The sequence below is a fragment of the Rhododendron vialii genome, chromosome 5a, assembly GCF_030253575.1.
Source record: "Rhododendron vialii isolate Sample 1 chromosome 5a, ASM3025357v1".
Lineage (NCBI taxonomy): Eukaryota > Viridiplantae > Streptophyta > Magnoliopsida > Ericales > Ericaceae > Rhododendron > Rhododendron vialii.
In genome coordinates, this window is record NC_080561.1 from 39,411,172 (window position 1) to 39,438,259 (window position 27,088).

A 27,088-nucleotide genomic window follows, 5' to 3' on the forward strand; every position below is an offset into this window, starting at 1 on the left:
TTTGTTATACAAGGAGTATTTTCTAATTTTCAATCATGAGGAGACAACTTGTAATTTCTAAAAACCTCAGGGGTGATTTTGGTAATTTACCCAACTAAACAAATAGGGCTCATTCGTGAGAAGAAATAATCAAACTTCGCATCCGTACGGATTAACTCCTTCACCTCCCCTAAAGAAGTATACGAGGGTGTCCACATGAGCTAATTAGTCTGTCTGATATTTTTTCCTTTGGAATTGGGAAATGTTTATATATAAAGGGGTATTAAATTGGGATGTTCATGTTCCTTGGTAGAACTAACTTTTGTCATATTTAGGCCTTTGGAGTGTTTACTTGCATGGTTGGTATCTTGCCAATCAAGAATTGGGTCTGGGATAGGTAGTCGTTGCCTTTCTCCTTGCTCCCGTTAGTTTTTGTAATCTCTTTCAAAGATTAATAAAAAATCTTTTTTTGCTGTTAAAAAAAAACTTTTGTCATATTTCTGTTTGTCTATGTAGAAGAACTAACTTTTGTCGGCCCAATAATTTACTCATGGACCGAACATAGGGCTTGGTTGAGAGTTTGGGCCTGATACATACGTTGGGCCAGTTTAACCAAGCCCAGTTATTTGCCCATCTGTTAAGTTTCCGGGAAAATGACAGCCCAGGACGTGTTTTGATAATTAATATCCGCCAAGAGCATGTTAAGAGCATTAGTTAATACTGAAAATGTCATTAGCGGATATTAATTATCAAAATACGTCATTGGCCATCATTTTCCCTAAGTTTCCACAACCTCTTTGGATGGTGAAGAATTGTGAGATAAGAAAAACGGGAGTCTTTTATCACCAAGTGATGAGATTGGGAGAGAAAGAGGAAGAGCCAATCAAAAGATTATTTTTTGTATCTTTCTCTCTATTTCTCACCAAACTGCTAATGATTACAAGTTGATTAGGATTGTGTCTTGGGTGTGTACCCTTGACGAGACATTCTTTGTCCAAACTGATATGTACGAAATGGGCAGCAATAAGTGGAGAGAAATTGAAGCTAAAATGCCTTCGGTTTCTGGCGAGGAGGTTGTTGATGCTGTGGAATACGAGATTTTGGGATGCAATACTTCAGCTTTTATCAATCGGTTTTTCTATTGGGAGGCAACTGTTTCAGTAAGTGATCGGTTGTGTTTAGTTGAGAGTTTAGTTTAGTTTAGTTTAGTTTTGGTAGTGGGTGGAAAGAGAAATAGAGTAATGATTGAAGATATGGGTAATGATTGGAGAGAGATAGAGAGAGATATGAAAGTAATAATTGAAAAAATAGAGTAATGATTGGAGAAAGAAGTAGGGTAATGATTGGAAAACAAAACTAAAACAAAACTAAAATGGCAAACGAACAAAGCCATGTGATTGTTGTGTCGTTCGACATGGATAATGAGGTTTTCCAGATAATGAGAACGCCACATACTTTTGGTGGGGTTCGGAAGGAAATTTTTTCCATTGCCAAATTTGTGCAGCTAAAGGATAAACTCTGCTTGATTGATTATCATGACGAGGGATGCCTTGATGTGTGGGTGTTGAACGAAAATGAGAAGTCTTGGACTTACCAATTCAACATTGGATGTTTTCCAAGAATTGAGAATATTGTGAGATTTGGGGACTTTTGGAGAATTATACTTTGTTGGATGTGCGAAAAATGGCGATCTGATAGTAAGGGTCCTTTTGGAACCTGGTGATGGAAAGTTAATTTTTGTATGATCCAAAAAGCCAAGAAACTAAGAATCTTTTGGCTTTTGATCAGGTTCGACATCCAAGAGAAATTTGTTTGTACACGGAGACCTTGGTTCCAACATAACGAAAACAATGAAGGCAAAAATGCCAGTGAAGTTGTGCTTAACGAGAACAAAAAGAAACAGAGGAATCTATGAATTCATGTATGAGACTCAGGTATTAGTCGTTCTTTTAAATAGTTCCTTTGTTCATCAATATTTTAGTTGATTTAGTTAACTATGCGTCGAAATAGTCGCTTTCAAAACTGTTGGAAAAATTGTGCTGCAAATGTTGAACTGTTGACGAAATCTCCACCAAATTTGAAACACGCTTCGAGTCACGACTATGTCGATTTTCTAAAGACAGTATTTGCCCCCACCAGATGGTATGCAAAGGGTTACAACAAATCTGCCTTCAAGATAAATCGAAGTCCAAACTCGAAGTTCTTTCCATTTGCGTTTGCACTAAAGAAACGGACAGAATACTTGCAACTGAACGGATATAAAAACCGAGAACCACTGAATTTTGTTTTCTGCAGCAAAACAGAATGCATAATGAATGCTATATATAGAGAGAGATGTGGGAGAAATTCGGAATATGCGTATATGAGCACTTGATTCTGCTAAGTAATGGTCTATTTATAGGCCACTACGCACCCATTGAGAATGGGTATGCACCCGATCTAGTCTGACCGTTGGATTAGATCCTACGGTCTAGATCGATCAGTCACACCGAACTGGTGTGGTGTTTCACTCACACCCAATCGGATTTGATCCAATTCGTTGGATCGAGCCCATTCGCGGCCGACGGCTCCGATCACAACTCCATGAACCAGCGCACCCGTACGCACGAGTCGCACCCAATCGGAACCGCCCCGTGTGACTCACCTGCCACGTGTGTGACACGCGGTATCCACATCAGCGCCGCCGCTAAAGCGCCACAATGCACCACAGCCCACGCTGCGCGTGCGTGCGAGTGTGTACTGGTGTGAAGCACCGGCTCCGCTGGTATGATGCGAAGCACCATAGGGTTACACCACTCTAGATCATTGTTTAGTCATATTAGGAATGTTCCCTAATATATATCAGTCCAATATCTCTCAACTAACCAATGTGAGACAAAACTCACAAAGAGGAAAAACAAGCATTCTAAGGAAACAAGGAAATTTTACAAAACCAAAATGACAACTCTTTTATTTTGAAAATCTCTAACAAAAACTGGTCTAAAATACTCGTATTTACTACATTATGTGCTACCTTTTTGAGCTAGAAAATAGTTTCCTTCGAATGATTATGTAAAAGTGTATATTGCTACCTTTGTGAGCCAGAAAATAGTTTCCTTCGAATGATTATGTAAAAGTGTATATTATGTGGTACTCAAACTATACATTTTGGAGCTGTGTTTCAGTGAACTAGCATCTGCAAATTGGACAATTGGCGTGCGTTTGCATGTTTTTGTTTCTCATGAGCATAAATTTTGTCAGTTTTGTTTTGTCGATGTTTTAAAAGACCTGAGGCTCATTGAAGCGGCAAGGGCCCCTGGAGCCTAAGTGATGAAGCAGAACACCTGACTGAAGTGGAGAGCACATTGGGAAAAGAATTGTTATACTTCATCAAGTGACCGAACAATCACCCCCATACATCTAATATGACATCTATTTGATTGAAACCCAACATGTTTCATAAGACAAGTATCATTCTTTGAAGTCCTACATTAACTTAATCATCGTACATAGCAATCAAATAACAATGTATGAAATAGCAACAAAAAAACATAATATTCATCCATCCATCCATCAAAAAACATAATATCCGATATAGTATGAGAGTTCTAGTTTCTGGAAAATCCTGTATTGTGACTACTTGTTACAAAAAACTGATCACTCTCAACTCTTATTTATCCCCTTCTTTGGTAAATTTGAACCTTGCCATTTTTGTCATGCTCTCATATTTACCACAATGATGTGCTCCATTGATGCATACTGATGTTATTTAGCTTTGATTAGTGGGTATGGTTCCACAACAAAACATGTATAGGAGACCACTATTTCAATGGTATTCTGAGAGCACCCACTTTATTCATATTGTCAAAGATTAGGTCTATCTCCAATTCTCCCCCACCCATACCCCCAATGATTGGGGCCGACATGAGTTCTGTTGTTGTTGTTGTAGTTGTTGTTGATGTGCTCCATTGATGAGCTTGAAAGGAGTTTCCTTCGAATGATTATGCCATCTGACTTTAGGTTGAGTGATTGGGGACGACATGACCGCTTGTGTGATGTGAAATGGGATCAGCCTCGGACGAACGAATTTGATGATTTGAACTGTTCTTGTAAATCTCCATGTGTATGAGGTCTCAAAATGTTAATTGTTTGACATGGTACTACAAGTCTCCATGTTTCAAGTGATGTAGGATTTGCGATTTGGTGCCCGCACATTTGTGTTTCTTTGGAACATAATTTTTTTATTTTGCTTCTTTGGTATGACAATGTAGTTGTATAACTTGTATCCTTATTTGTGACTGCACTTTTCTTTTCCTTTATTTTCTTTTTCTCCCCCCCCCCCCCCCCCCCCCCCCCCCCCTCTTACTGTGGGGTTTTTCAATGGAGTCTAAATCAAGTGGTTCACTTTGATGTTTTTGTCTCTCCGTTAGTTAGTTCGTGTCCATTGCCCCAAAACTGCTATCCAATTCAAGTGTGTTAATGTAAATTTGCAAGGATCCTTTGAAAAATATTTCTTCATATATATGGGCTCGCTTGATTGTATTGGTAATTCTGTAATTGTATTCAGTTGTGGTTCACTGGTCTTCATGATTGATGCAAATTTTACAAGGATAGGGATCACAATGGATCTGGTATTGTGTCCATTATCTGGCGATGCAGAAATGTAGAAATGATCATGTTCTCAAATGGCTGAGAGAGTGGGGTTTCGTGGTAGCCCAGGTTGTTTTTGCAGCTTGATCTACGAGCCCTCTGGTAGCTGAAGCAGTGGCAACAAGAGAGGGGCTGCAGTTTGCTGCATTTCTGGGCTTCGATGATATTCGCACGCTTGTTGGAAAAATATTATAATCATAATTTCCCATAGTAAGAGACACTCCATTTAAACTTTCAATTCAAACGTTTTAAAAAAAATCTCTAGACCGCTCATATTATAGCCGAAAAATTGATTCTTTTCCGCATTTGTCCGGAACAATTGCTAGAGGTGTCTCACAAGTGTGAATCTCCAAAAAATACTCTTACGAGTAAGAGTATGACGCGCTGTGAGAATAATGTTGATTGTCTGGAACAATCCCATTCCTTATGGCTCCATTCTCCCTAACTTTTTTTAATCTCCGTTTTGTGTGTTTTGTTTGTATTTTTTGAATTTTCGTTAAATTCGAAGCATATTTTTTGAATTAATCATTTGTCTCAACACGAAAAATCTAAAAAGTAAATAAATTATGAACAAAAATAAAAAAGTGTTCACTAAAGAAGTAAAATATGCTCCCCAACCAACTGTTTTTTTTTTTTTTTTGAAATGTCGTCCAACATGAATTTTTTTTTTAATTTCTGTTCACATTTTTATATTTTTTGAATTCTCCCAGTGAGACAAATACTTAATGCTAAAAATTACGACAAAAAATGAAAGAAAGAGTTAAGAAAATAAAAAAAAATACCGAAAAAACATTACACTATACCAGTACTAGGAAGAATGGAGCCCATGTGCCCCTCAACGAAGGTTGAAAACTGCAGCGTGGGTTTAGCATTTTCCTTCTTCTTTATGGGAACTAGGGTTTTTATTACTGTTCAAAAACCCAGAAAAATGGAGTCTGGACCTTTCGCAATTGGCTGTGTAAATTGATCAATAAAAAGAAGAAGAAGAAGAAGAAGAAGAAGAAGAAGCTATGGCGGGTGGCCGATCTAATGAAGCAAGGGCGCAAACCCATGTGCCCATTGAAATAGAGATTGAGATCTTATCAAGACTGCCCGTGAAATCTCTCCTCCGATTCAAATCCGTGTGCAAAGCCTGGTACGCTCTCATCAAAAGCCCTGATTTCATTTCCCAACACCTAACCCAGTCCACACTCAACCCCTCTCTCCTTGTATCCACTGTCGGCCCTCATTACTACCCGTCCTTACTGCACTCGAACTATCCATTTGATGAACACACAAATCTTCGTTTCCCTTTCTTGACTAACTGGAGAGATATCCACATTGTGGGTAATTGTAATGGCTTATTTTGTTTTTACTACAAGGAATATTGTCCTCTGATTCTTTGCAACCCCGCGACCAGAGACTTTCGCAAAATTCCCAATGATGTATGGTGGCATATTTCGAATGTTGCTTTTGGGTTTGGTTTACATCCCAGTGCTAATGATTACGAGTTGATTAGGATTTTGACTTGGGAGTGTTTTAACCCTGCCGGGAAATTCTTTGTCCAAGTAGACATTTACGAAATGGGCAGTGATAACTGGAGACGAATTGAAGATACGATGCCTTCCTTTTCCGGTGAGGAGTGTGATGATGCTGTGGAATTCTATGAGATTTAGATTGTGGATTATGAGATTTGTGGATCCTCTGCTTCAGCCTTTCTCAATGGAGTTTTCTATTGGGTGGCAAGTGTTTTAGTAAGCGGTGAAGTTATTGTTGTGTCGTTCAACATGGGTGATGAGGTTTTCGAGATAATAAGACCACCACATTGTTTGGATGGGGTTCAGGTTCGGGGTGAATTTCCATCCAACCAATTTAGGCAGCTAAAGGATAAACTCTGTATGATTGATTATCATGACAAGAGATGCCTTGATGTGTGGGTGTTGGATGAAAATGAGAGGACGTGGACTAACCAATTCAAAATTGGATCTTTTCCAAGAATTGAGAATATTGTGATTCATGGGCAATTTTGGAGAATCAAACTAGTTGGATTTGCAAAAAATGGTGATATGATTTTTTTTGAACGGCCAAAAAAAAGTAGCGATCTGATATTAATGCTGGACCTTATGGAAACTGGTAATGGAAAGTTACTTTTGTACGATCCAAAGAGCCAAGAAACTAAGAATCTTCTGGCTTTTGATCAGGTTCGACATCCACATCAAATTTGTTTGTACACGGAGACCCTGGTTCCATTATACTAACGAAAACAATGAAGACAAAAATGCCAGTGAGAGACTCAGGTATCGGTCTTGCTTTTAAATAGTTTCTTTGTTTACAATGAAGAATATTCCTTTTCAACAAGATCTGCATCCGTATTTATATTTAAATGTACGTGGACACCCTACTTCCGGTCAAGAGAAACAATGAATCTTGAGAACCACTGAACATATGGGTAACGAGAAGAAAAAGAAACAGCGACCGCAGCATTGAACATGAGGAGCCTGATAGGTGAGTGTTTTGAATGCTTTCTCTGTTCATATTTATTTGCATTAGTTTAACTCTGCCTCAAAACAGTGGGTTCTGTAACCTAGTTTAAAGTTCTCTATTGTAACTACGTTGACATGTTTGTTTATGAGCAACAAAATTGTTTGTTCCAAGTGGATGTGTACTCTGCATGAGATGGAATGAATTAATTTTCTTATCTTTACCTTTTGTTGCTTGAGCTCAATGCTTGAGCTTTTGGTGCATGCCCATCAGTATTTATTGTTTAGTACGAAAAGCAATAATGGTGCCCCTGGCTTCACCCTCTTTAGTTCTTGATGAGGGGTGTTTGTTGTTCCAATAAATTTTAAATCCTGTGAATTTACTTCAATGTGATTAGAGTGCACTACTTAATACCAATTCTTCACCGAAAAGTTGTACGGCTGTGGAAGAGACTCATGTTGAAGCATAGCTACGCCACTTGATTATGAGGCACTGCTTGCAAGAGGATTCCCAGTGGATGTAGTGTTGATTACCAATTTGGCATTTCACTTTCCGAGTTTTTAGATAGTATATTTCAAAATTTCATGCAGTGGGAAAAGGGAACCCGACGTTTTGTCACTTGTACTACTTGAGAAACTACATGACAATGAGTTGAGCTTACATTTGCCAAAAGCTAATTAAAAGTGTTCATATTTTTCTCACCTCCTTCAATTGATATTTCAAATTGTTTTAACGAGTACTGTGTAATTTGACTTGGTTGAGCATGTAATGCTGGAGTCTCTCTTTCAAGTCTTGTCTGTAGCATTGGTGCAGAGCATTGCTGTTTCTTTGGAATGTAAATATGCAGGCTCTCCTCTCTCCTTGTGTTATTAGAATGGTTTATGCATATTGGTACCCCTAGCTGCTGATTTTTACGCTTAATGAGCGTTTCTAGACAAAACCGGAATACTTAAACTTCTCTTTGATATTCATGTTCTCTTTCTGTGTATATTCCGTAATACAACAATCCATTACCCTCAAACGTTTGTCCAAAGAAAAGCTTAGGCCGGAATGTCGATTGCTTACTCGCCTGTAGGGAAAACATTTTCGTTTTCCATTACATGATAGGAGTACTGCTTTTCTCTTCTTTAGTGTGGGGAAAGAAAACTGTGTCGTTTCTTTTGATTTGGGTGGCGAGGTGTTTGGGGAGAAAATTGTGCCAATTCACAGCGGATACGAGACGAAACTCACTGAAAAGTTTAGGCTTACCGAATGCAAGCTACTTCACTTGTACTGCATAGGGTTGATAAATGAGCCAAACGGGTGGTTGATCAAGATAATTTTATTAACTGCAGGCATGCGTTCTTTTCCCTTGCGCCAGATAATTTTATTGTTATTTACTACCACTGGCTGGCTATGGTATTTTCTTGAAGAAGTCTACATCTTTAAAAAAGAAAAAGAAAAAAACAATATGCTTTTGTTCTTTCTTGTCATATCCGAATCCTCTATGAGTGTGAGATGTGTTTGGTTGGAAAATTACACTTTTGTTGGATCTTAAAGTTGTCCTTCAAGAAACATTTCGGCCCGTGATCGTTGATCGAACCGAAATCGGCAGTCGTTGAAGTTTGCTAAACGGTCGTCAAATTCAATTATTTATTAACCGGACTACAACTAAAGATTTGCATAGTATAGTGAGAAAGTCCGAGTCTATCCACAGGGAGTTCAAATATAGCTTGTTCGGATTGTAGATGTAAGGGTTTCCGGCGTTAAGGCGGCCAACTTTTAGTTTTCCTCTGAAAGGTGAGAATTGCCCTTATGAAAATGACTAGAAAAAGAGTTTGAACTAAGAATTAAAGGCGGCAAGGCCCCGTAACTTAAGACATCTAACAATTCTCAACGAAAACGCGGTTAAATCACACGGCATAGGTTATCAACCGGAAGATTTAGCTATGAAAGTGGTTAGACTTGATATAGAGTTTGAAGAACAAGCTTAACACAAGGCGTGACATAGCTCCCGGAACCATGTGAGCGAGCACATGATCACCGGAGATTAACAACGCCAAGACTTGCATTCAAACTAAATATCAAGGTCAAGAACTAGAAGTATGGTTTGGAAAGCGAGCAAGTTCTTTGGTTCTTTTGGCAAACACGAGGCGAGACATAGCTCACGAAACCATATGAGCGAGCATATGATCACCGGAGGTTAACATCGACAAGTTTTGTTACATAAAAGGCGAACCACTCACATTTCCAAACCAAACCTCAAGTCTTAAGTTGAGAAAGGCAAGATTAACCAAAGTCACAAGGCGTTATTCACCCCATGGCCAAGCCTTATCGACTACTCACACATAAGAAAAAGACTAGAAAGCATGCTAGAATTGGAAAACATGTTTAACCGATAAAAACAAAAATAACCTAGATTTATGAGAAGATCCAAGTCTTAGCTACAACATTAATACTTGAGAATTAAACATACAACCAATACCTTGAAGAGTTCTTGAAGGAAATGACAGGAAAAGCTTGGAACAACAATGGAGTTCTTGAAATAAAAAGACTTAAAGCTAAAAGATTACACCCTAAGCTAACTACCCCTTTCCAATGAGAGAGGAGAGGGATATTTATACAAAAACCAACCCTTCTCTCATAACAAATATCCTAGCACTACCCAAAAGTAGCAACTATTCCATAAATGGAAAGTTCAAAAAGCAAAAAAATCTGTCAGTAAGCAATCTGTATCCATACAACCAAAACGGTTGTATGGATACCGGGCTGTTAAGCTTGTGTTGGAAAGGCTCCGTAGAAGAGCTGTATGGATACAACCAGAATGGTGTATGGATACGCAGGAATCTGTCCAAAATATAAGGCCACCGTATGGATACAACCAAAACGGTTGTATGGATACCGCCTTGTTAACTGCAGAAATGGCCCCTAGCTTCAAAACTTGGCATCCGACGCTTCCGAACTTCACCTGATGCTTCGTATCTTGCTCATTAGAGAACGGTGGCACTTCGCCACTTGGTCTTGGAAGCTCGGACTCCCTCGAGGCATGTTCAAGGCATCAAAATCACCCTTGTTAGGGCGTAAAACCTGAAACACCCTCAAACGAACCTTACGTGCAAAATTATTATAATAGCTAAATAAACACAAGTTAAAACAACATAAAACGGGACTAGTCGCACAAAATATCTACAATATTGGGTGCTCATCAATCGTGGATGATACAAGAGTTGAACTCCTCCAAATGTGATTTTTGATTGGTGCATTCTCTAGTTCATTTCGGATAACCAAATATTGAGTCTCAATCAATTTGGGTTCACTACATAATCCGGTTATTGGAACAAACTAGCTTTTGAAGTCGAAAAAGGATCTAAAATAAGTTGGGCCAATTTAACCCACCAATGAAAAAGCACCGAAGAATTAGTAATATAATGGCACGTAGTATTGGCGATATATCTCACCTCCTTAAGGCCGTGTAACGGACATTGTTAACGGAAAATTATTACGTTTTTTTGGCACCACCACGTGGTGTTTTGACTCTCTTTTCTACTATGAATTCATGTTGGGTTCTTGGGATCTGACCAAGTGTATGAACACCACATAAAATTATGATAAAAAATAACGTTTAGACTTAGGACATCACGTAATGATGCCTTGGAACCAATCAATAGTTTAACATGTTTGCAAATGGGAATTTTTTTAGGGATGAGCCGAGAAACGAACAATTCATAAGCACCTTTTTTTTTTATTATTTATCCGTAACAATTCATAAACACCTCCATATCCAAGTTTAAAAAATTTTAGTTAGAATTATTAATATTAATATTTTTTAAAAAGAGGGTGTGTGGCCCATAATCTTGAATTTGAGCTCTCTTCAATGGATCTAATGAGTGTCTAGCCTTCTCGCTCTAACCTACACAGGGAACACATGACTAAGACCTGGCCGGAGGTGTTCTCGACAAGGCCCTTCGGCGAGAGGATGAGAATGTGTAGAGAGCAAATTAAAACACTAGGGTTTTAGGTCTAAATTTCGGTGTACCTCTTTGGGGCAGCATCACTTGGTATTTATAGAGTCTGCTTGACTTGCTCTCCAAGTATAGACATATGTCTTGCACGGGTCGGTTAGTGTTATCGTGACATCACCGATAAAATTTGATAACCATTTCTGGGGTGAGGTGGCGTCCTTATGTGCGCCAATCATTATCACTTGGTGTAACCATTTTCTATGTGTGAGGGGAGCGTGGCGCTAAGAGTGGCCAAGCCAAGGTACTTGGTTGCCAGAGGAGGTGCCTCGGAAGCCGAGGGACGGGATGAGGTCATCTGTCCGAGCCTCAACCTCCGCCGAATCAAGACGTTCACTTTTAGCCGAGGCTTTGAGCAGATGACATGAGATCCACCGGTTGGGCTTCGGGCATCGCCGAGCTTCGGCGCTCGACTCCGAATTAGCCGTGCTCCGTCTTCAAGGATATGTGGTTCGAGTTATTATGTTCGGTCTACTAAAAACTCAACATTATTTTTAGAAAGAGAAATTTAACGACAACCCATATTATGGATTTGGGATTCCTATAATGATACTGGACACTACATGATTGCAATGAGCAATCTCATATATACAAAAGTGTTTTTAACGATTTGAATTAAAAATAAACTCTATTTTTAATCCGAATAGTTGAACACATAACCCGTAATGCCCAGCCTCACTGCAGGACCTCGAATCCCCATTGTAATCCTACAATCCTATGGAATGGTGCTACCGGTATAGACTAAAAATCTGTACCAGTGGGTACAAACCCCTTTTTGGGTTCATTTTGGGTCTTAAAAAAATGATTGTAATCGCTCATTTTATTTAAAATATTTTGTTTGTGATCCCTACAAAAAATAAGGTTAATCCGGTATCGGAAAGAGTATTTACGAAACATCCAAATTTTGCTCTATTGAATTCTAGAGCAAAGTTTGGATGTTTCGTAAATACTCTTACCGATACCGGATTAAACTTATTTTTTGTTGGGACCATAAAAAAAATATTTTAAATAAAATAAGCGACTCCGATCATTTTTTTAAGACCCAAAATGGGCGAAAAAGCGATTTGTACCCCCTGGTACAGATTTTTGGTCTGTACCAGTAGACTTTCTGAATCCCCTATGTGCCCATCCACCGAGGTTGAAAATGGAACCTGGGTTTTGCATTTTCCTTCTTCAATGGGAACTAGGGTTCTTACTGCTCTTCAGAACCGAAGAAAACTGGAGACTGGACTTTCCGCAATTGGCACAAATTGATCAGTAAGGTGAAGAAGAGTAGGAAGCTATGGCGAGTATCCAATCCACTGCAAGGGCGCAAATCCATGTGCCCATTGAAATAGCTATCGAAATCTTATCAAGATTGCCCGTGAAATCTCTCCTCCGATTCAAATCCGTGTGCAAAACCTGGTACGCTCTCATCAAAAGCCCTCATTTTGTATCCAAACACCTCATCCAGTCCACTCTCAACCCCAGTCCCCCTTTCAGCTCTCTCCTTGTATCCACTAGCGACACCAGCAACAATCACTCGTCATTGCTTCACTTGAACCATCCATTTCATGAGCATACAGCTCTTGATTACCCTTTCTTGACCGAGTGGGAGGATTTCTGCATTGTGGGTAATTGTAATGGCTTGTTTTGTTTTTACAAGTGTGAGTATCCTGTGATTCTTTGCAATCCCGCAACCAGAGATTTTTGCCGAATTTCCAATGATGTATGGTGGGACCATACGAATGTTGCTTTTGGGTTTGGTTTCCATCCCAGTGCTAATGATTACAAGTTGATTAGGATTGTGTCTTGGGTGTGTACCCCTGACGGGAAATTCTTTGTCCAAACTGATATGTTCGAAATGGGCAGCAATAAATGGAGAGAAATTGAAGCAAAAATGCCTTCGGTTTATGGCGAGGAGGTTGTTGATGCTGTGGAATATGAGATTTTGGGATGCTATACTTCAGCTTTTCTCAATGGGGTTTTCTACTGGCAGGCAACTGTTTCAGTAAGTGATGAAGTGATTGTTGTGTCGTTCGACATGGATAATGAGGTTTTCCAGATAATAAGAACGCCACATACTTTGGGTGGGGTTCGGATTCGGGAGGAAATTATTTCCCTTACCAAATTTGTGCAGCTAAAGGATAAACTCTGCTTGATTGATTATCATGACGAGAGATGCCTTGATGTGTGGGTGTTGAACGGAAATGAGAAGTCTTGGACTAACCAATTCAAAATTGGATGTTTTCCAAGAATCGAGAATTTGGTGGCACGTGGAGAATTTTGGCGAATTAGACTAGTTGGATGTATGAAAAATGGCGATCTGATAGTGGTGGTCCTTTTGGAACCTGGTGATGGAAAGTTATTTTTGTATGATCCGAAGAGCCAAGAAACTAAGAATCTTTCGGCTTTTGATCAGGTTCGACATCTGTGTCAGATTTGTTTGTACACGGAGACCCTGGTTCCAGTATAACGAAAACAATGAAAATAAAAATGCCAGTGAAGTCGTGCTTAAGGAGAACAAAATGAAACAAAGGAAGCTATGAATTCATGTATGAGACTCAGGTATCAGTTGAGACAAAGGAGTAGTTTCTTTGTTCATGAATATCTCTGTACACTTTTTTGTTTAAATTAGGATAATCTTTTATCTGGGTCAGAGCCAAACTTCTGTCTGGATTCAGGATCAGTGAACATAAATTTGATTTGGTAGTTTAGAGCCTGATTACTATGCTCATTCTTTATTATCATAATTTGATGGAAGTTATCTGGGTTAGAGCCCGATTACTTTGCTTGAATCTTTATTAACTGATAGAAGTTAATTATCTTGTTCTTTTATTTGAATGAGGGTCTATTGAGTAGTGGATTATGAAACGGAATTTTCCTTAGTTGTTTTAGTTTGTTTTGTGTTTGAGACCGGAATTGTTCCCCCTTTTTTTGCCAATATTTTATACATCAGTGGTGGGTAGTGGGGGAAGTTAGTGAGTTAGTCCACAGGGGCTCTAGAAGCTGTCCATAGGACCATAGACCTGAACCCGAAACGCCTCTGCCAAGGCTCGAACCCTGGTCCCAGGAGATAACTACTGGAATTGTTCATTGACTACTTCTATAGAAATGTCTGTCTTCAATCAGTTGCTATAAATGGTGGAACTTCATCTACCTTTTAGGCTTTGTTTGGATTAGTGTTCTAAATGGCGCTTGGCGCTAGTCAGGCGGCGACCCGCCCCTAAGTGCCTAGGCCGCCTAGGTGCCGCTGAGCGATTTGACATTTTTTTTGAAAAAAAAAAAAATTTTAAATATTTGAAGGCAATCAAGCTCTGCCAAGCCCCGCCAAGACGGCCACCTAGCTCCACCAAATCTCCCTTAGCCGCCTAGCCACCAAGTTCCGCCGAGACGGCCGCCAAGCTCCACCAAATCTCCCCATCTGCCAAATGAGCCGCTGAGGCCTGAGGGTGAAATCATGGCACCAACCTGCCACCGAGCACCTCGGCGGCCACCATTTAGAACATTGGTTTGGATAGATGTGGTTTCAAATGAATGGGTTTGCCAATATTATACAGTTAATGGATAGCTCAGAATTCAGATATGGATATTGAGTTTTGGTCCGCTATTTCTTCCTTTTGCTTCATTGTTTTTGTTTGATTCCTTAATAATTCGTTCGTTTTACACAGTTTCGAATGTGACATGGTTGGTTCAATAAGTACAATCTATTCATTTGCTTCATTTGACAAATTAACTTAAAACTTTTTGGATACTTGTTAACTCTTGTGAAACGAAAATGGCCTTGAAGGAAAGAAAAGGAGAAATTTAAGTTAATCTCTACCCATTGAAATTGGGGGGGGGGGGGGGGGGGGGGGGGGGGGGGGGGTTGGTAGGAACACAGACGATTTGGAAAAGAAGGATGCGCAATTATTGGAATGATGTATGCTACTCATTCCATAGAGAGTGAAATTAGGCATTGAGCTCACTCATTTGTGTAGAAGCAAACTTCAAATTACATGGCATGAATTTTGAGGATGTTTCAAAAAGGGATATGTGGAGATTATGCATGTTCAGCATGAAAATTTAGACATACTATACGTATTAGGTCATACAATGGTAAAAAGAATCAGTATACTCTGCACAAGAGAATCATCCAGAATAAGGAACCTTCAGCTTATGTCAGTAAGCAGATTACACAAAAAAGCCCACCATAATCTCATACTCACACTTGGCAACAGATATTCACAATTAAAGGAGATTAGGCTCCTCTGGATATTGAAATTGAGATTAGGAGTTTTACCAAGGCACGTTTCCGAGTGGAAAATTGATTTCAGCAATAACTATTTAATAGGAGTGACTGAAATCCTTCATCTTGACGATTGTAACAAAACAAGGAGCATATGTTCGGCCTCTGGTCCAACTTCTACTTTTGTTTCATATGGTTGATTGAAACTGAACATAAATCTCTTCATTTCGATTTCATGTCTATCCATATGGAGCCTCAGGTTTCCATTTGTCTAACAGTTGCAGATGTGATGCTGTGGAGGAGAAAGCTCTTACAGTGGGGATCCCGTTACTTCTTTTGAGGCAAGTAAAGCAATTTAAGACAATCAGTTGTGGGCTATATGCGCCGTGGTTTATCTGAAAGTTCTTTTGACTGTAACTGAAGTACAAATGCTGAAGTGGACGTGGGTACTTTGAATCCTCTTTTAACTGTTTAGAAGTGCAAAAACATTTTGCGCAATTAAAATGGTATAGAGCGAGCACCACCTCGTATTCAAAGACAGAAAATAACTTAAAAACACCATGGAGTTGGAAAATAATAAGTCCTTGAGCGATAACCAATTGAGAATGGGACAGCCTGAAATTGGAGTCTGTATGAAGAGAATACTAGAGTTTAGGCCATCTAGCATATTCTATCATAAAGATTCTTAACCCAGAGGCTCCATTCGTATGGTTATTTTGTTTATGTGATAATAAGATAGAAGTAACTTCTTCCATTCCGTAGAAAGCGAGACTTAGATTAATTAGTTCAATATGAGACGGAGTATGCATGTAAGTAGCTATTACAGTGTAATTATGCTTTAAGGTCCAACTTCATGATTTGCATGACAACTTGCCATTGTAGCATGGTTATGTTATGGTATATCGTCTACGTTCTGATTATTTAAGTATAACTTTTTTTTAATTATAAAGCTTACATGCTGCAGTTATTGCTTTATAGATTGGCATTAAATGGAGCCTGATTTTGCACTTAGGTATTCTATTCCAGAAGCTACCAATAATGGTTTCATTCTCCCCAAAAACTGTATCCAATGTTGCACGATCATTTTGATACTCTTGGAACTTCAAAAGATTGAGTTTGATTGATTATGGAACTCTCAAAATTATCCCTGCATCATCTGAGGTCGTCCTCAGAAGTTCTATCAGTTGTTTCAAGCTTACAAATATATTCAAGATTAAATGACATGAATACATTATCATATCTTATATTCGCTGACGACTCTTTGAATTTTATTTTTTTTGGCAGGGTAGTGGGAGAAGATTGTGCAGTGGTGAACCAAATTTGGATCATACAGGCAAGCATCTGATCAGCTAGTGAATATCCACAAATCCTCAATTCTATTCAGCTCTAACACAACAGTAGAAAGAAGAATGGAGTGCTGAAAACTTCTGCGATTTGGTACTAGTTAAGAGGAAAGAAAATACTTGGGGTTTTCTTATATCATCGGAACATCCAAGAGGACAGCGTTAATGTACATCAAGGAAAGGGTGATGAGCAAAATCAAAGGTTTGAAAGGGAAACTCCTGAATCCTGCTGGAAAAGAGGAAAATCAGTCCTCTTAGTGCTGCCAACTTATCCTATGACCTGTATTAAAATTCCTCTTGGCATGTTTAAGATGTAGAATGCAATTATTTCTCAATTCTTTTGGAGTGGAGCTAACGACACAAGGAAAATTCACTGCATTGGATGGGGGAAATTGACTGATGTTAAAGGTAAGGGTACTGGATTGGGTTTCGGGGACTTACAAGCCTTTAACTTAGGCAGCCTTTGAGCAAACCTTTTTAGGGTCCTTTTGGGCCTTTGAACCAGCAAAAAGATTAAAGTGTTTGGCAAGATGCGAAGAACTTTTTGTACAAGTAAAAAATACTAAAGTTTTTGAACAAGAAAGTTTCTCGTCATTTACATACAATTAGGTTAGCCCAAACAAATTGTCTTCTACTCAAAGACATTTTCACAAAATAAGCAAAAGACCGTTAAAAGTTTGTCCAAAGGCCCCCTTAGCTATGCTTGCTATGCAAGGATGGAGGTTGGTGGGTGAGGATTTACTTTTCTTCATTGAAAGCCAAATATTTCCCCAACTGTACTTTTTTGGAAGCACAACCAAGTCAAGCGGCTTCATGGGCTTGGCAAATTTTCTTGGCCGGTAAGGAAATGGTGGAAAAAGATTGGAAATTGCAAGTAGCGAATGGTGTGCAAATTAAGGTTTAGGGGGAGCCTTGGCTTGGTGACCCTTTATTTCCGAAAATCTTAACTCCAAACCCATGGATAGTAGATGCAACGTAGTTCGTTACCTTATTGATGTGGATCGTATGGGATGGAATGGAATGAGGAGTTTATTGAAGTCCTGATCCAGCGTGATGTTGAGCAGATTCTCAGTATTCCACTAGGTACATATGGGGTGCAAGACAAACGGATATGGGCAGGGACCTCGGATGGAAAATTCTCAGTGTAATCAGCGTACGTTATTGCGAAGGAAGCTGGGCATAGAAACAGAAACGAGGAGCAAGGAGAAACAAGTGGTGGTGGTGGTGATGACGAAGGTAAATGGACGAGGATATGGCATATTAAAGCCCCAGTGAAGGTAAAAAAATTCTTTGGCCGAAGTATAAAGGATATTCTTCCAGTTAACAAGGCTTTAGCGTATAAACAAATCCCAGTTGATAGTATGTGTATTGTGTGCGGTATGCATCCTGAGACTACATCGCGGACGTTGTTGAACTGTGATAGAGCAAGTGGTTAAAGTTTGGCTGTTGTCCCCATTTTGATTTAGGCCTGAACTCATGGTGAATAACCAGTTAGGGGAGCTTTTGAATCACTTGGGATCCAGAAATCATGAAGAGGAGAAAGAGAAGATGTTGGGCTGTTTGCCATAATCTGCTGGTTTTTTGGAAGCTCATAATGATTGGATGTTCAAGAAAGCTTGGTTAGAAGAAACAAAGATCAAAGCGAATGTGTTGGATGAATTCGATGAGTTCTCTCACGTGCATTTGAAGAAAGCATCTGAGCCAAAAAAACCGAGCAATGAATCAGTCTAAGAGCAGAAGCTTTTCCAATTGGCAGTGCTACAGCGGCAGACATGGTCAGAGCATTGTTCAGATGCTGCAAGGGTGGATTAGTGCCAAGGCCAGCTTGGGAGTGATCATCAGAGACGGTCTTAATTTACTTCATTTTCTTCTGTCTTGTTTTGATTTTGTTTCTCTCAATTGTAATGGGGTGGCTCAGGACTCATAAGATAGCTAAATATGCCCTATCCTCTGAGACTTATATGTCCTGGCAAGGAGATTTTTCAAGCTGGGTTCATAGAGGCTACTTGTAAGTTTCTCTTTCAAAGTAATGAATAATACTATCACAGATTGGCAAAAAAGAAGAAGAGAGAATACAATGTCATAAATGGTTGAGCTTCTTGTTTTAATTCGACAGACCAGCTCCACCGCCACCAGATTTGTATCTCTCAGAGGAAGTGGTAAACGAAATAGCCGGTTCCAATAGCAGTCACATCGATGCATTGCTCCCAACATCCAAGGATATTGCTCTAGGAAAGGACACTAGGATGTTTTCCAAAGTTGCTGCATATCTAATGTCTACTTTTTGCCGCAGAGGGGTTCAATTGTTTCCTTACCTTGGGCGACCCCTGTATGTTTAGACTCTGTTAAAAGGATGGAAAAAACAGGATATTTCATCAAAGATACATATGTTTTTACAGATCAAAATTCAAAATCATCAACTATATCTCCAACTACAGAACGGCAGCTTGTGTCTCCGAGATATTGTCTTTTAAGACATTGTTTGGATTTGATCCTCCAAACAGGACCAAATCACAACCAATTGCATATTCATTTTGACTAAGAGACATTCGTACTATCTGTAGCACAGGAATTGTAAAGCATCCGAACTTCGGAGAAAAAAAAACGAGCAGTTTACACTAGTAGATACCACCCCACTGGCTCCATTGCTCACCTAAACAATTAAAGCAGAAAAAATAGTTCAAGGCCCACATAAAATTGTGGTAAAAAATAGTCTTGAGGTATCACGTAACGGTGCCTTAGGATCACTCAATAGTTACTTGACTGATGACATGTTTGCAATTGGGGATTTTTTAGGGATGAGCCGAGAAACGAACAATTCATAAACACCTCTCCTGTCTTTAAAATTATGAATATTAATATTTAAAAATAAAAAAAAGAGGGTAAAAACCAACATTATTTTTAGAAAGAGAAATCTAACGACAGCCCATATCACTGCCCTGTGCCCGTCAACCGAGGCTGAAAACTGGAACCTGAGTTTTGCATTTTCCTTCTTCTTCAATGGGAACTAGGGTTCTTTTACTCTTGTATAAGAACCAAAGAAAAATGGAGACTGGGCTTTCCGCGATTGGCTGTGTAAATTGATCAGTAAGAAGAAGAAGAAGAAGAGTAGGAAGCTATGGCGAGTAGCCAATCCACTGTAAGAGCGCAAATCCATGTGCCCATTGAAATAGCTATCGAAATCTTATCAAGATTGCCCGTAATATCTCTTCTCCGATTCAAATCCGTGTGCAAAACCTGGTACGCTCTCATCAAAACCCCTCATTTTATATCCAAACACCTCACCTTGTCCACTCTCAACCCCAGTCCCACTTTCAGCTCTCTCCTTGTATCCACTAGCAACACCAACACCAATCACTCGTCATTGCTTCACTTGAACCATCCATTTCATGACCATACAGCTCTTGATTTCCCTTTCTTGACCGAGTGGAAATATTTCTGCACTGTGGGTAGTTGTAATGGCTTATTTTGTTTTTACTATGAGTGTGAGTATCCTGTGATTCTATGCAATCCCGCGACCAGAGATTTTCGCCGAATTTCCAATGATGTATGGTGGGACCACACGAATGTTGCTTTTGGGTTTGGTTTCCATCCCAGTGCTAATGATTACAAGTTGATTAGGATTGTGTCTTGGGTGTGTACCTTTGACGAGACATTCTTTGTCCAAACTGATATGTACGAAATGGGCAGCGATAAGTGGAGAGGAATTGAAGCTAAAATGCCTTCGGTTTCTGGCAAGGAGGTTGTTGATGCTGTGGAATATCAGATTTCGGGATGCTGTACTTCGGCTTTTCTCAATGGGGTTTTCTATTGGGAGGCAACTGTTTCAGTAACTGATGAAGTGATAGTTGTTTCGTTTGACATGGATAATGAGGTTTTCCAGATAATAAGAACACCTCATTGTTTGGGTGGGCTTCGGGTTCAAGAATTATTTCCCCTTACCGGATTCGTGCAACTAAAGGATAAACTCTGCTTGATTGATTATCATGACGAGAGATGCCTTGATGTGTGGGTGTTGGATGAAAATGAGAGGTGTTGGACTAACCAATTCAAAATTGGATCTTTTCCAAGAATTGAGAATTTGGCGACACGTGGGGAATTTTGGAGAGTTAGACTAGTTGGATGTATGAAAAATGGCGATCTGATAGTGGAGGTCCTTTTGGAACCTGGTGAAGGAATATTTTTGTATGATCCAAAGAACCACGAAACTAAGAATCTTCTGGCTTTTGATCAGGTTCGACATCCATGTCATATTTGTTTGTACACGGAGACCTTGGTTCCAATATAACGAAAGCAACGAAGATGAAAATGGCAGTGAAGTCGTGCTGAAGGAGAAGAAAATGAAACAAAGGAAGCCATGAACTCATGTATGAGACTCGGGTATCAGTCGTGCTTTTAAATAAGTTCTTTGTTCATGAATATTTTGGTTGATTAAGTTAACTATGCCTCAAAGTAATTGCTTTCAAAACTGGTCTAAAGTACTCGTATTTCCTACATCAGGTGCTACCTTTATGAGCCAGAAAACAGTTTCCTCCGAATGACTGCGATTTGACTTTAGGTTGAGTATGTTATTTGAGATTTCGAGATTGTTTATTTTATTAGGTAGTAGTAATGGTGTCTATATTTTGGAGCTATGTTTCGGTGAAGTAGCATCTTTGGATTGGATAATTGGCACCTGCATGTTTTTGTTTCTCATGAGCATTAATTTTGTCGGTTTTGTTTTGCTTCCTTTGGTATGGGAACATAGCTTTATCCGCATTTGTGGCTGTACATTTTTAATTCCTAGGGTAGTGTTTGGCATTTTCAAAGGCCTGAGGAGCATTGAAGCGGCAAGGGCTCCTGGAGCCTAAGTGATGAGGCCTGAAGCGTGGTGCACACCTGAGTGGAGTAGAGCACATTGGAAAAAAGAGTTGAATATACTTCTTCAAGTGACCAAAAATCACCCGAGTCCCCATACATCGAATATGACATCTATTTGATTGAAAAACAACATATATCATAGGGCAAATAGTCAAGTACCATACTTTGCAGTCCTAAAGTTAGAACTAAATCATCTTAAATAGCAATCGACTAAGAAAATATGAAATGCCAATAACAAAACATAGTATCCATTCATCCATCAGAAACTAAGGTTTCAATGTTTAGCGTAAACATGATAAACAAATAAGAGGATGGTAGCGGTTTAATCATGCCCGGAGACCATCCAAATCACCAATAGCTTCGTCTTCTTCATCATCCATCTTCATCTTCTCCTTCATCTTAATCTCCATCTTCCCACTCTACTTGTTCCTATTCATCATCCTCATCTAATGGAGAAGAGTTTAAAGCTCTATGCAGAAGAGGGAAGCCGCAGATAGAAAAAATATTAGGGCTTTTACAGAATCCAAATTTTCAGCTATGGTCTGGTGCATTGGCCCTCATTAAGGACTGGATAGACTTAAAAATTGGACGACTGCTAGTGAGTATAATGATATTATTAGTGGATACTTAACCGCTTACTTCATGCTCTTTGCGTTTAGGCCCTGAGATGCGCTTTTTGCGTCTCAATTGCGCTTTGCCACCCTGCCTCGCTTTACTTCGCGCCTAGGCACGTTTTTAAAACACTGGTAGCATTTTTAGGCGGAGTATAATCCAAGAAGTATGTTCTTGTTATCTCATCTGTTATGTAATAGCCATTAATTGCGCCCGAACAGTTTGTTATCTTCGTGCCTGGTTCTTTTAGATGCATTTGTCAAGGATAAGTTCGCCGGAGTGTCATTTACTATGAAACTAGTCGATGGTAACATCTTTTACGATGACATGTTCCACTTTTTAGTCATTCATGGCTAATGCATTGTTAACAACCTACCTGATATCTTTTTATACTGTGAAACTAGTCGATGGTAGCATCTTTTACGATGACATGTTCCACTTTTTAGTCATTCACGGCTAATGCATTGTTAACAACCTACCTGATATCTTTTTATTATAGTCACATCTTTAAGCCATGAAATGAGAAATTTCAAAGTGAAACAGAAAGGAGTCGAAAGGCGTCATTTTTGTGACTCGATGCCTTGTTGGTTGTGCCATTTTGAAAATAAGCTAACATGAGAAATGGTCTTTGCTTTATGTTTACAAACAAAAGCGTATGTTTCTTTGAGGTGGCAATATTTAATCCCATCTAACTTGATATTTTTTCCGTAATTTTAAAAAAAACTTGATCTATCAGTCGATGTGATCATTTTGGACCATAGCAGAGGCTAGAAATTGCTCTGTAGATTAAGGTGGAAGGTGGAGGGTATAGAGAAAGCCTGGGGGAAAGAAACAACATATTGTATTATTTGTTGAAGGGAAAGCTACTCTTATCACTTACAGATTAATTCTTGCTTACCCCAACTTTTGGTAAATCTCGACTTTACCATTTTAGCCATGCTCGTCTTATTTTATTCAATCAACAAAATTTGTGATGCGTAAAACTTGGTTTCTCTCGTGCGAAGTTCATACGGAGCCTTACCCCGGCTTTAATGGGACCCCCCACGAGTGATGGTGGGATTAGTCCCCAAAGTAGTTGGGCCATTGGACTGGATAACTGGTTATCGGAGAAAAACATGGTTTCTCTCATGGTTAGTTTGTTGCTAGGGCAGTATTTCGGCCTGGCTGGCATATGATAAAACTGAAGTTATTGGACGTTTTGCTGATACTTTGATGGGCAATTTCAGCATTTTCAACGTTATTATATTCTCGTTTGATTGCTCAAATTAACATTTGATTTGCAGCATCAAGTTGGTGTCTCAGCTTCCCAAGGGATAATGTGCAACCAGCTCACCTCTTTTGCAAAGGAAAGATCTTCAGTATGTTGTGTACCCAGATCAGCTATATATCCTCCTCTCGTGTTTTTCTCCCTTTCTGTATGTCTTTGTACTCTTGCTGCTACTTTAATGTTGTTACTGTAATTGACCCACAAAACAAAAGACAATATGTTGTTACATTGAAGTCTCTTTGATTACCTGGATTAGGTTGGATCACAAGTTCTCTTCAAGTTGTGTTTGAAACAATTTGGTGAAAAAACAGAAAAGAACGTAGCTTTTGGTGAGTTGGGTGTATATTTTGTTACAACCGCCAATTCCACGAATAGTTTGATACAATCACTGATTCCATGGGAATATATAAACCCTTCCTAGTAATTCGACCAATAAAACATGCCTTGCGAAATTCTTGCAACGTTCAAAAAAAAAAAAAAATTCCCAGAACCTTCAAAATATACTCATTTAAGTGCAGCTAGAAAAATCTTCTTCTATGTAGTTGAAGGCCGAAAGGATTTTCCCAAAACCTTCAAGATATACTCATTAACTGCAGCTAGAGAAATATTCTTTTATGCTGTTGAATGCCTTTGTACAAAGATGATTCCGTAAAATGTTTTAGGTATTGCCCAATTCTACACAATCTCGTGACCAGACAGTTTTTGGAAAGTCCGTATACAAATGGTCGGGTAAGAAATACAGCTTGTCGCTTTTGGGGTTGGGTTTAATCCCAGTGCTTATGATTACAAGTTAACCAGGAGCGTTTATTACTCTTATCTTGACGAGAAGTAGGTTGTTCGAGCTGAGTTACACTATGAGTAGTTGAGTACCTATAGTTGGAGAGCAATTGAAGTTACTTTGCCACCGTTTTTCGATGGGGAGGTTGAAGCAGCGGTGCCGTGTGAGATTCACGATGGTATTGCTTTCGGGTGCTTGAATGGAACTTTCGATCCGCCGGTGTATTTATCGCCACTTGATGATGTGGATTATTGTGTCATTCAACACACGCGATGAGGTTTTACGGCTGAAACTAAGAACACCGCGATGTTTCAGTGAGCTTTCAGGTCAAACTGCTGCAACTTATGCCACTGAAGTAAAACTGAGAACACCGCGACGTTTCAGTGAGCTTTCAGGTCAAACTGAGTCACACTATGAGTAGTTGAGTACCTATAGTTGGAGAGAAATTGAAGTTACTTTGCCACAGTTTTTCGATGGGGAGGTTGAAGCAGTGGTGCCATGTGAGATTCACGATAGTTCTGCTTTGGCGTGCTTGAATGGAACTTTCGATCCGCCGGTGTTTTTATCGCCATTTGATCATGTGGATCATTGCGCGATGGGGTTTTACGGCCGAAACTAAGAACACCGCGATGTTTCAGTGAGCTTTCAATATTTGGATGCTAATTGGATAGAACCAGAATCGAACCAAAACCGGACGAGTCTTGCAATTTGGCTTTGGTCAGGTTTCACACATGTATTGGTTAGGTTTTTTATTCTAAATTTTTAAAGTGTTTGAAATGGACTGGTTACTGATTTCCTGGACAACTGAACCAATCTGACCCGTGTGCACTCCTAATCTCAATTGAATTAGAACCCAACTATGATACTCTTTCCGTTCCTAAATAAGTATCCGGCGCGCAAATCTAAGCCTTTAAAATGATTAATTTTTTTTAACAAATCAATAGATAGTAATGAGTTCTATTAGATTGTGAAAAAAAATTAAATTTTTTAATGAAAAACATGCGTCTTTTTTAAGTCCTAGAATTGCGCGTCGAACACTTGTTTAGGGACGGAGGAAGTATTCTTTAATTTCGGACTTATAGTAATCATAGTAACGATGTACAGTGTATACGGATCGAGTTGAAAAGCTGAAATAACACGTTTTTGTGGATACAAAGAATTAAAATTAGTAGATCAGACCAATCAAAGTTTTCTTACATGAATTTCACGAAAATATAGGTTTAGAGTTTGTTGAAGAAAAGGTTTGTCCTTCTGAAGGTGAGGAAGACTTGAACTCCTGACATCCTAGTCAAATGCAAGAGTGTTGGTCAGCTGAGAAAAGGTTTGTTAGGAATACAGAAAATATAATAAATGGGTGCAAAAGAAACTTGAGGCTAGAGACATTTGTTTTTGGGTTCAAATAAAATTACTCGTCAGAAATGGAATTGATTTTCACACTCTTTTTTTTGATATCCACACTCCCCTTTTTTTTTTTTTTTATAGTGTTAACAGTGTATGTATTTTTTTCCAAAAAAGCAAAAAGAAGAAGAAGTGTGGATATAAAAATAAGAGTGAAAATCAATTCCTATAAATAAAGACAAAAACATAGTTGTTGGCAATGGCATATATATGCTCCCGAAAGTAGAAGGCATCTAACAGATCAGGGGATGATGCTATGGTGTCCCCGGTCATTTTGGAGACACCGTAATTTTTGACATAACTTCACCATTATAAGTATAACCAAAACCAATGACATGTATAACCAAGACCTTACAAAGGCATAACCTTCAAAATCTCCAGAAATTTTGGGGATTTGGGGGTTATACCTTTGTGAGGCCTTGGTTATACATATCACTGATCTTGATTATGCTTGTAATGGTCGGTTATGCCATACGGTGTTCCCAAAATGACCGAAGACACCATAGTTTTTCCCAACAGATTAAACTGTATCAATAATAACATGGGATATTGTTAACATGGATAATGCTAGAGTATCTTCCTTTTGTCTCGGGGATAGCATATCTCCCTATAACATTACCACTCAAATGCATAATATTAAACCAGTCGAATGCATAACACTTTTCTAAAAAAATGGCGTAACATTGTTATTATTATTATATTAGGCATATCACTTTTCAAAACGGCATAACATTTTTCAAAAATGGCAAACAGTATGGTGTTTCCCTAAAAAAGTGTTATGTCATTGTTATGGTGTCCCCTAAAATAGTATAATATAACCACGCAAAGGCATAATATTAAACTATTTGGAGGCATAGTTGGGGATATACCCTTAAAGGTAATACCCTAGGTAGTCCAAAACCCCCAAACGAATAAGGCCATATTCAAGTTTTAATTAAACCCACCAATGCATGGTTGAAATGCCCAACTCATAAGGATAGGTGAAATTATAATATAGTCTGAGAGTACCCCATAAGATTGTGTAGTTGTAAAGTGGTTTAGAGTATCATGTGGCGATACATCCAGATTATTGAATAATTACTCATTGAATAATTGGTACTTAATTAATTTGTTTGGTAACTGTCAAATTTTAAGCAAAAGACTTGTCATTCTCTCCTTTATAATGGAATCCATAATAATAAATTCGAATTTGACTTTTCAAAAAAGAAAAATGGGGACACAATTTTGGTTGTATTGGAGCCAGATTGCAAAATTTCAATGTCAGATATCCATTTCATCAGAAGCTAACGGATGATGGAAAATGGGTAAGTTTTAATCTTCCAGTCATATTCAATCATTGACAATATTATCAAATTATATATTGACGGGCTGAAATACTAGCTGGATTTTCCAGTACAAAAATAGTAATCTCTATTATAAAAACAGAAGAGTGTAGAAACAAGTTGTTGGAATGGCTAGGATTCATTTGATCCAAGCCTCCAAGGGCTTATGTGTGCTTTTCAACTCTCTCAAGAAAGCACTCACATCCTTACAAATATATTACAAAAACACCATCAA

The 27,088-nt window shown here is 38.9% G+C and overlaps 5 protein-coding genes across 14 annotated transcripts in view; all 5 read left to right on the forward strand.

Moving 5' to 3' along the window:
• The first annotated feature begins 1,378 nt into the window (after positions 1-1,378).
• Positions 1,379-7,283, forward strand: LOC131327000 (uncharacterized). 2 transcript variants are annotated; one of them, XM_058359943.1, is made up of 3 exons: positions 1,379-1,676; positions 1,768-1,913; positions 6,885-7,283. In XM_058359943.1, the coding sequence occupies exons 1-3, from the start codon at positions 1,394-1,396 to the stop codon at positions 7,026-7,028; spliced, it is 573 nt and encodes a 190-aa protein (XP_058215926.1). In that variant the 5' UTR covers positions 1,379-1,393; the 3' UTR covers positions 7,029-7,283. The 2 variants fall into 2 exon arrangements, with proteins under 2 accessions (XP_058215926.1, XP_058215927.1); XM_058359944.1 differs by lacking the exon at positions 6,885-7,283 and adding an exon at positions 3,245-3,529.
• Positions 5,418-7,283, forward strand: LOC131326999 (putative F-box/kelch-repeat protein At3g17570). The gene has a single exon (XM_058359942.1). The coding sequence runs from the start codon at positions 5,619-5,621 to the stop codon at positions 6,261-6,263; it is 645 nt and encodes a 214-aa protein (XP_058215925.1). The 5' UTR covers positions 5,418-5,618; the 3' UTR covers positions 6,264-7,283.
• Positions 7,284-12,190: 4,907 nt separating this feature from the next.
• Positions 12,191-17,809, forward strand: LOC131327436 (F-box/kelch-repeat protein At3g23880-like). 9 transcript variants are annotated; one of them, XM_058360604.1, is made up of 3 exons: positions 12,191-13,613; positions 15,552-17,206; positions 17,258-17,809. In XM_058360604.1, the coding sequence occupies exon 1, from the start codon at positions 12,349-12,351 to the stop codon at positions 13,519-13,521; it is 1,173 nt and encodes a 390-aa protein (XP_058216587.1). In that variant the 5' UTR covers positions 12,191-12,348; the 3' UTR covers positions 13,522-13,613; positions 15,552-17,206; positions 17,258-17,809. The 9 variants fall into 9 exon arrangements, with proteins under 9 accessions (XP_058216587.1, XP_058216582.1, XP_058216581.1 ...); XM_058360599.1 differs by having other exon boundaries at positions 15,552-15,719; positions 16,558-17,809; XM_058360598.1 differs by having other exon boundaries at positions 15,552-15,715; positions 16,558-17,809.
• Positions 17,810-19,629: 1,820 nt separating this feature from the next.
• On the forward strand, positions 19,630-23,634 carry LOC131327437 (F-box/kelch-repeat protein At3g23880-like). Its single transcript, XM_058360606.1, has 2 exons — positions 19,630-20,996; positions 23,372-23,634. Exon 1 carries the CDS (start codon positions 19,735-19,737, stop codon positions 20,902-20,904), a length of 1,170 nt encoding a protein of 389 aa, XP_058216589.1. The 5' UTR covers positions 19,630-19,734; the 3' UTR covers positions 20,905-20,996; positions 23,372-23,634.
• LOC131327438 (putative F-box protein At2g16220) overlaps positions 19,712-27,088 on the forward strand; it is a 79,753-nt gene continuing 72,376 nt past the window's right edge. The window contains exon 1 of the mRNA XM_058360607.1: positions 19,712-19,724. The gene's annotated coding sequence lies outside the window, so the exon portion shown is untranslated. The remainder of the gene's footprint in view (positions 19,725-27,088) is intronic.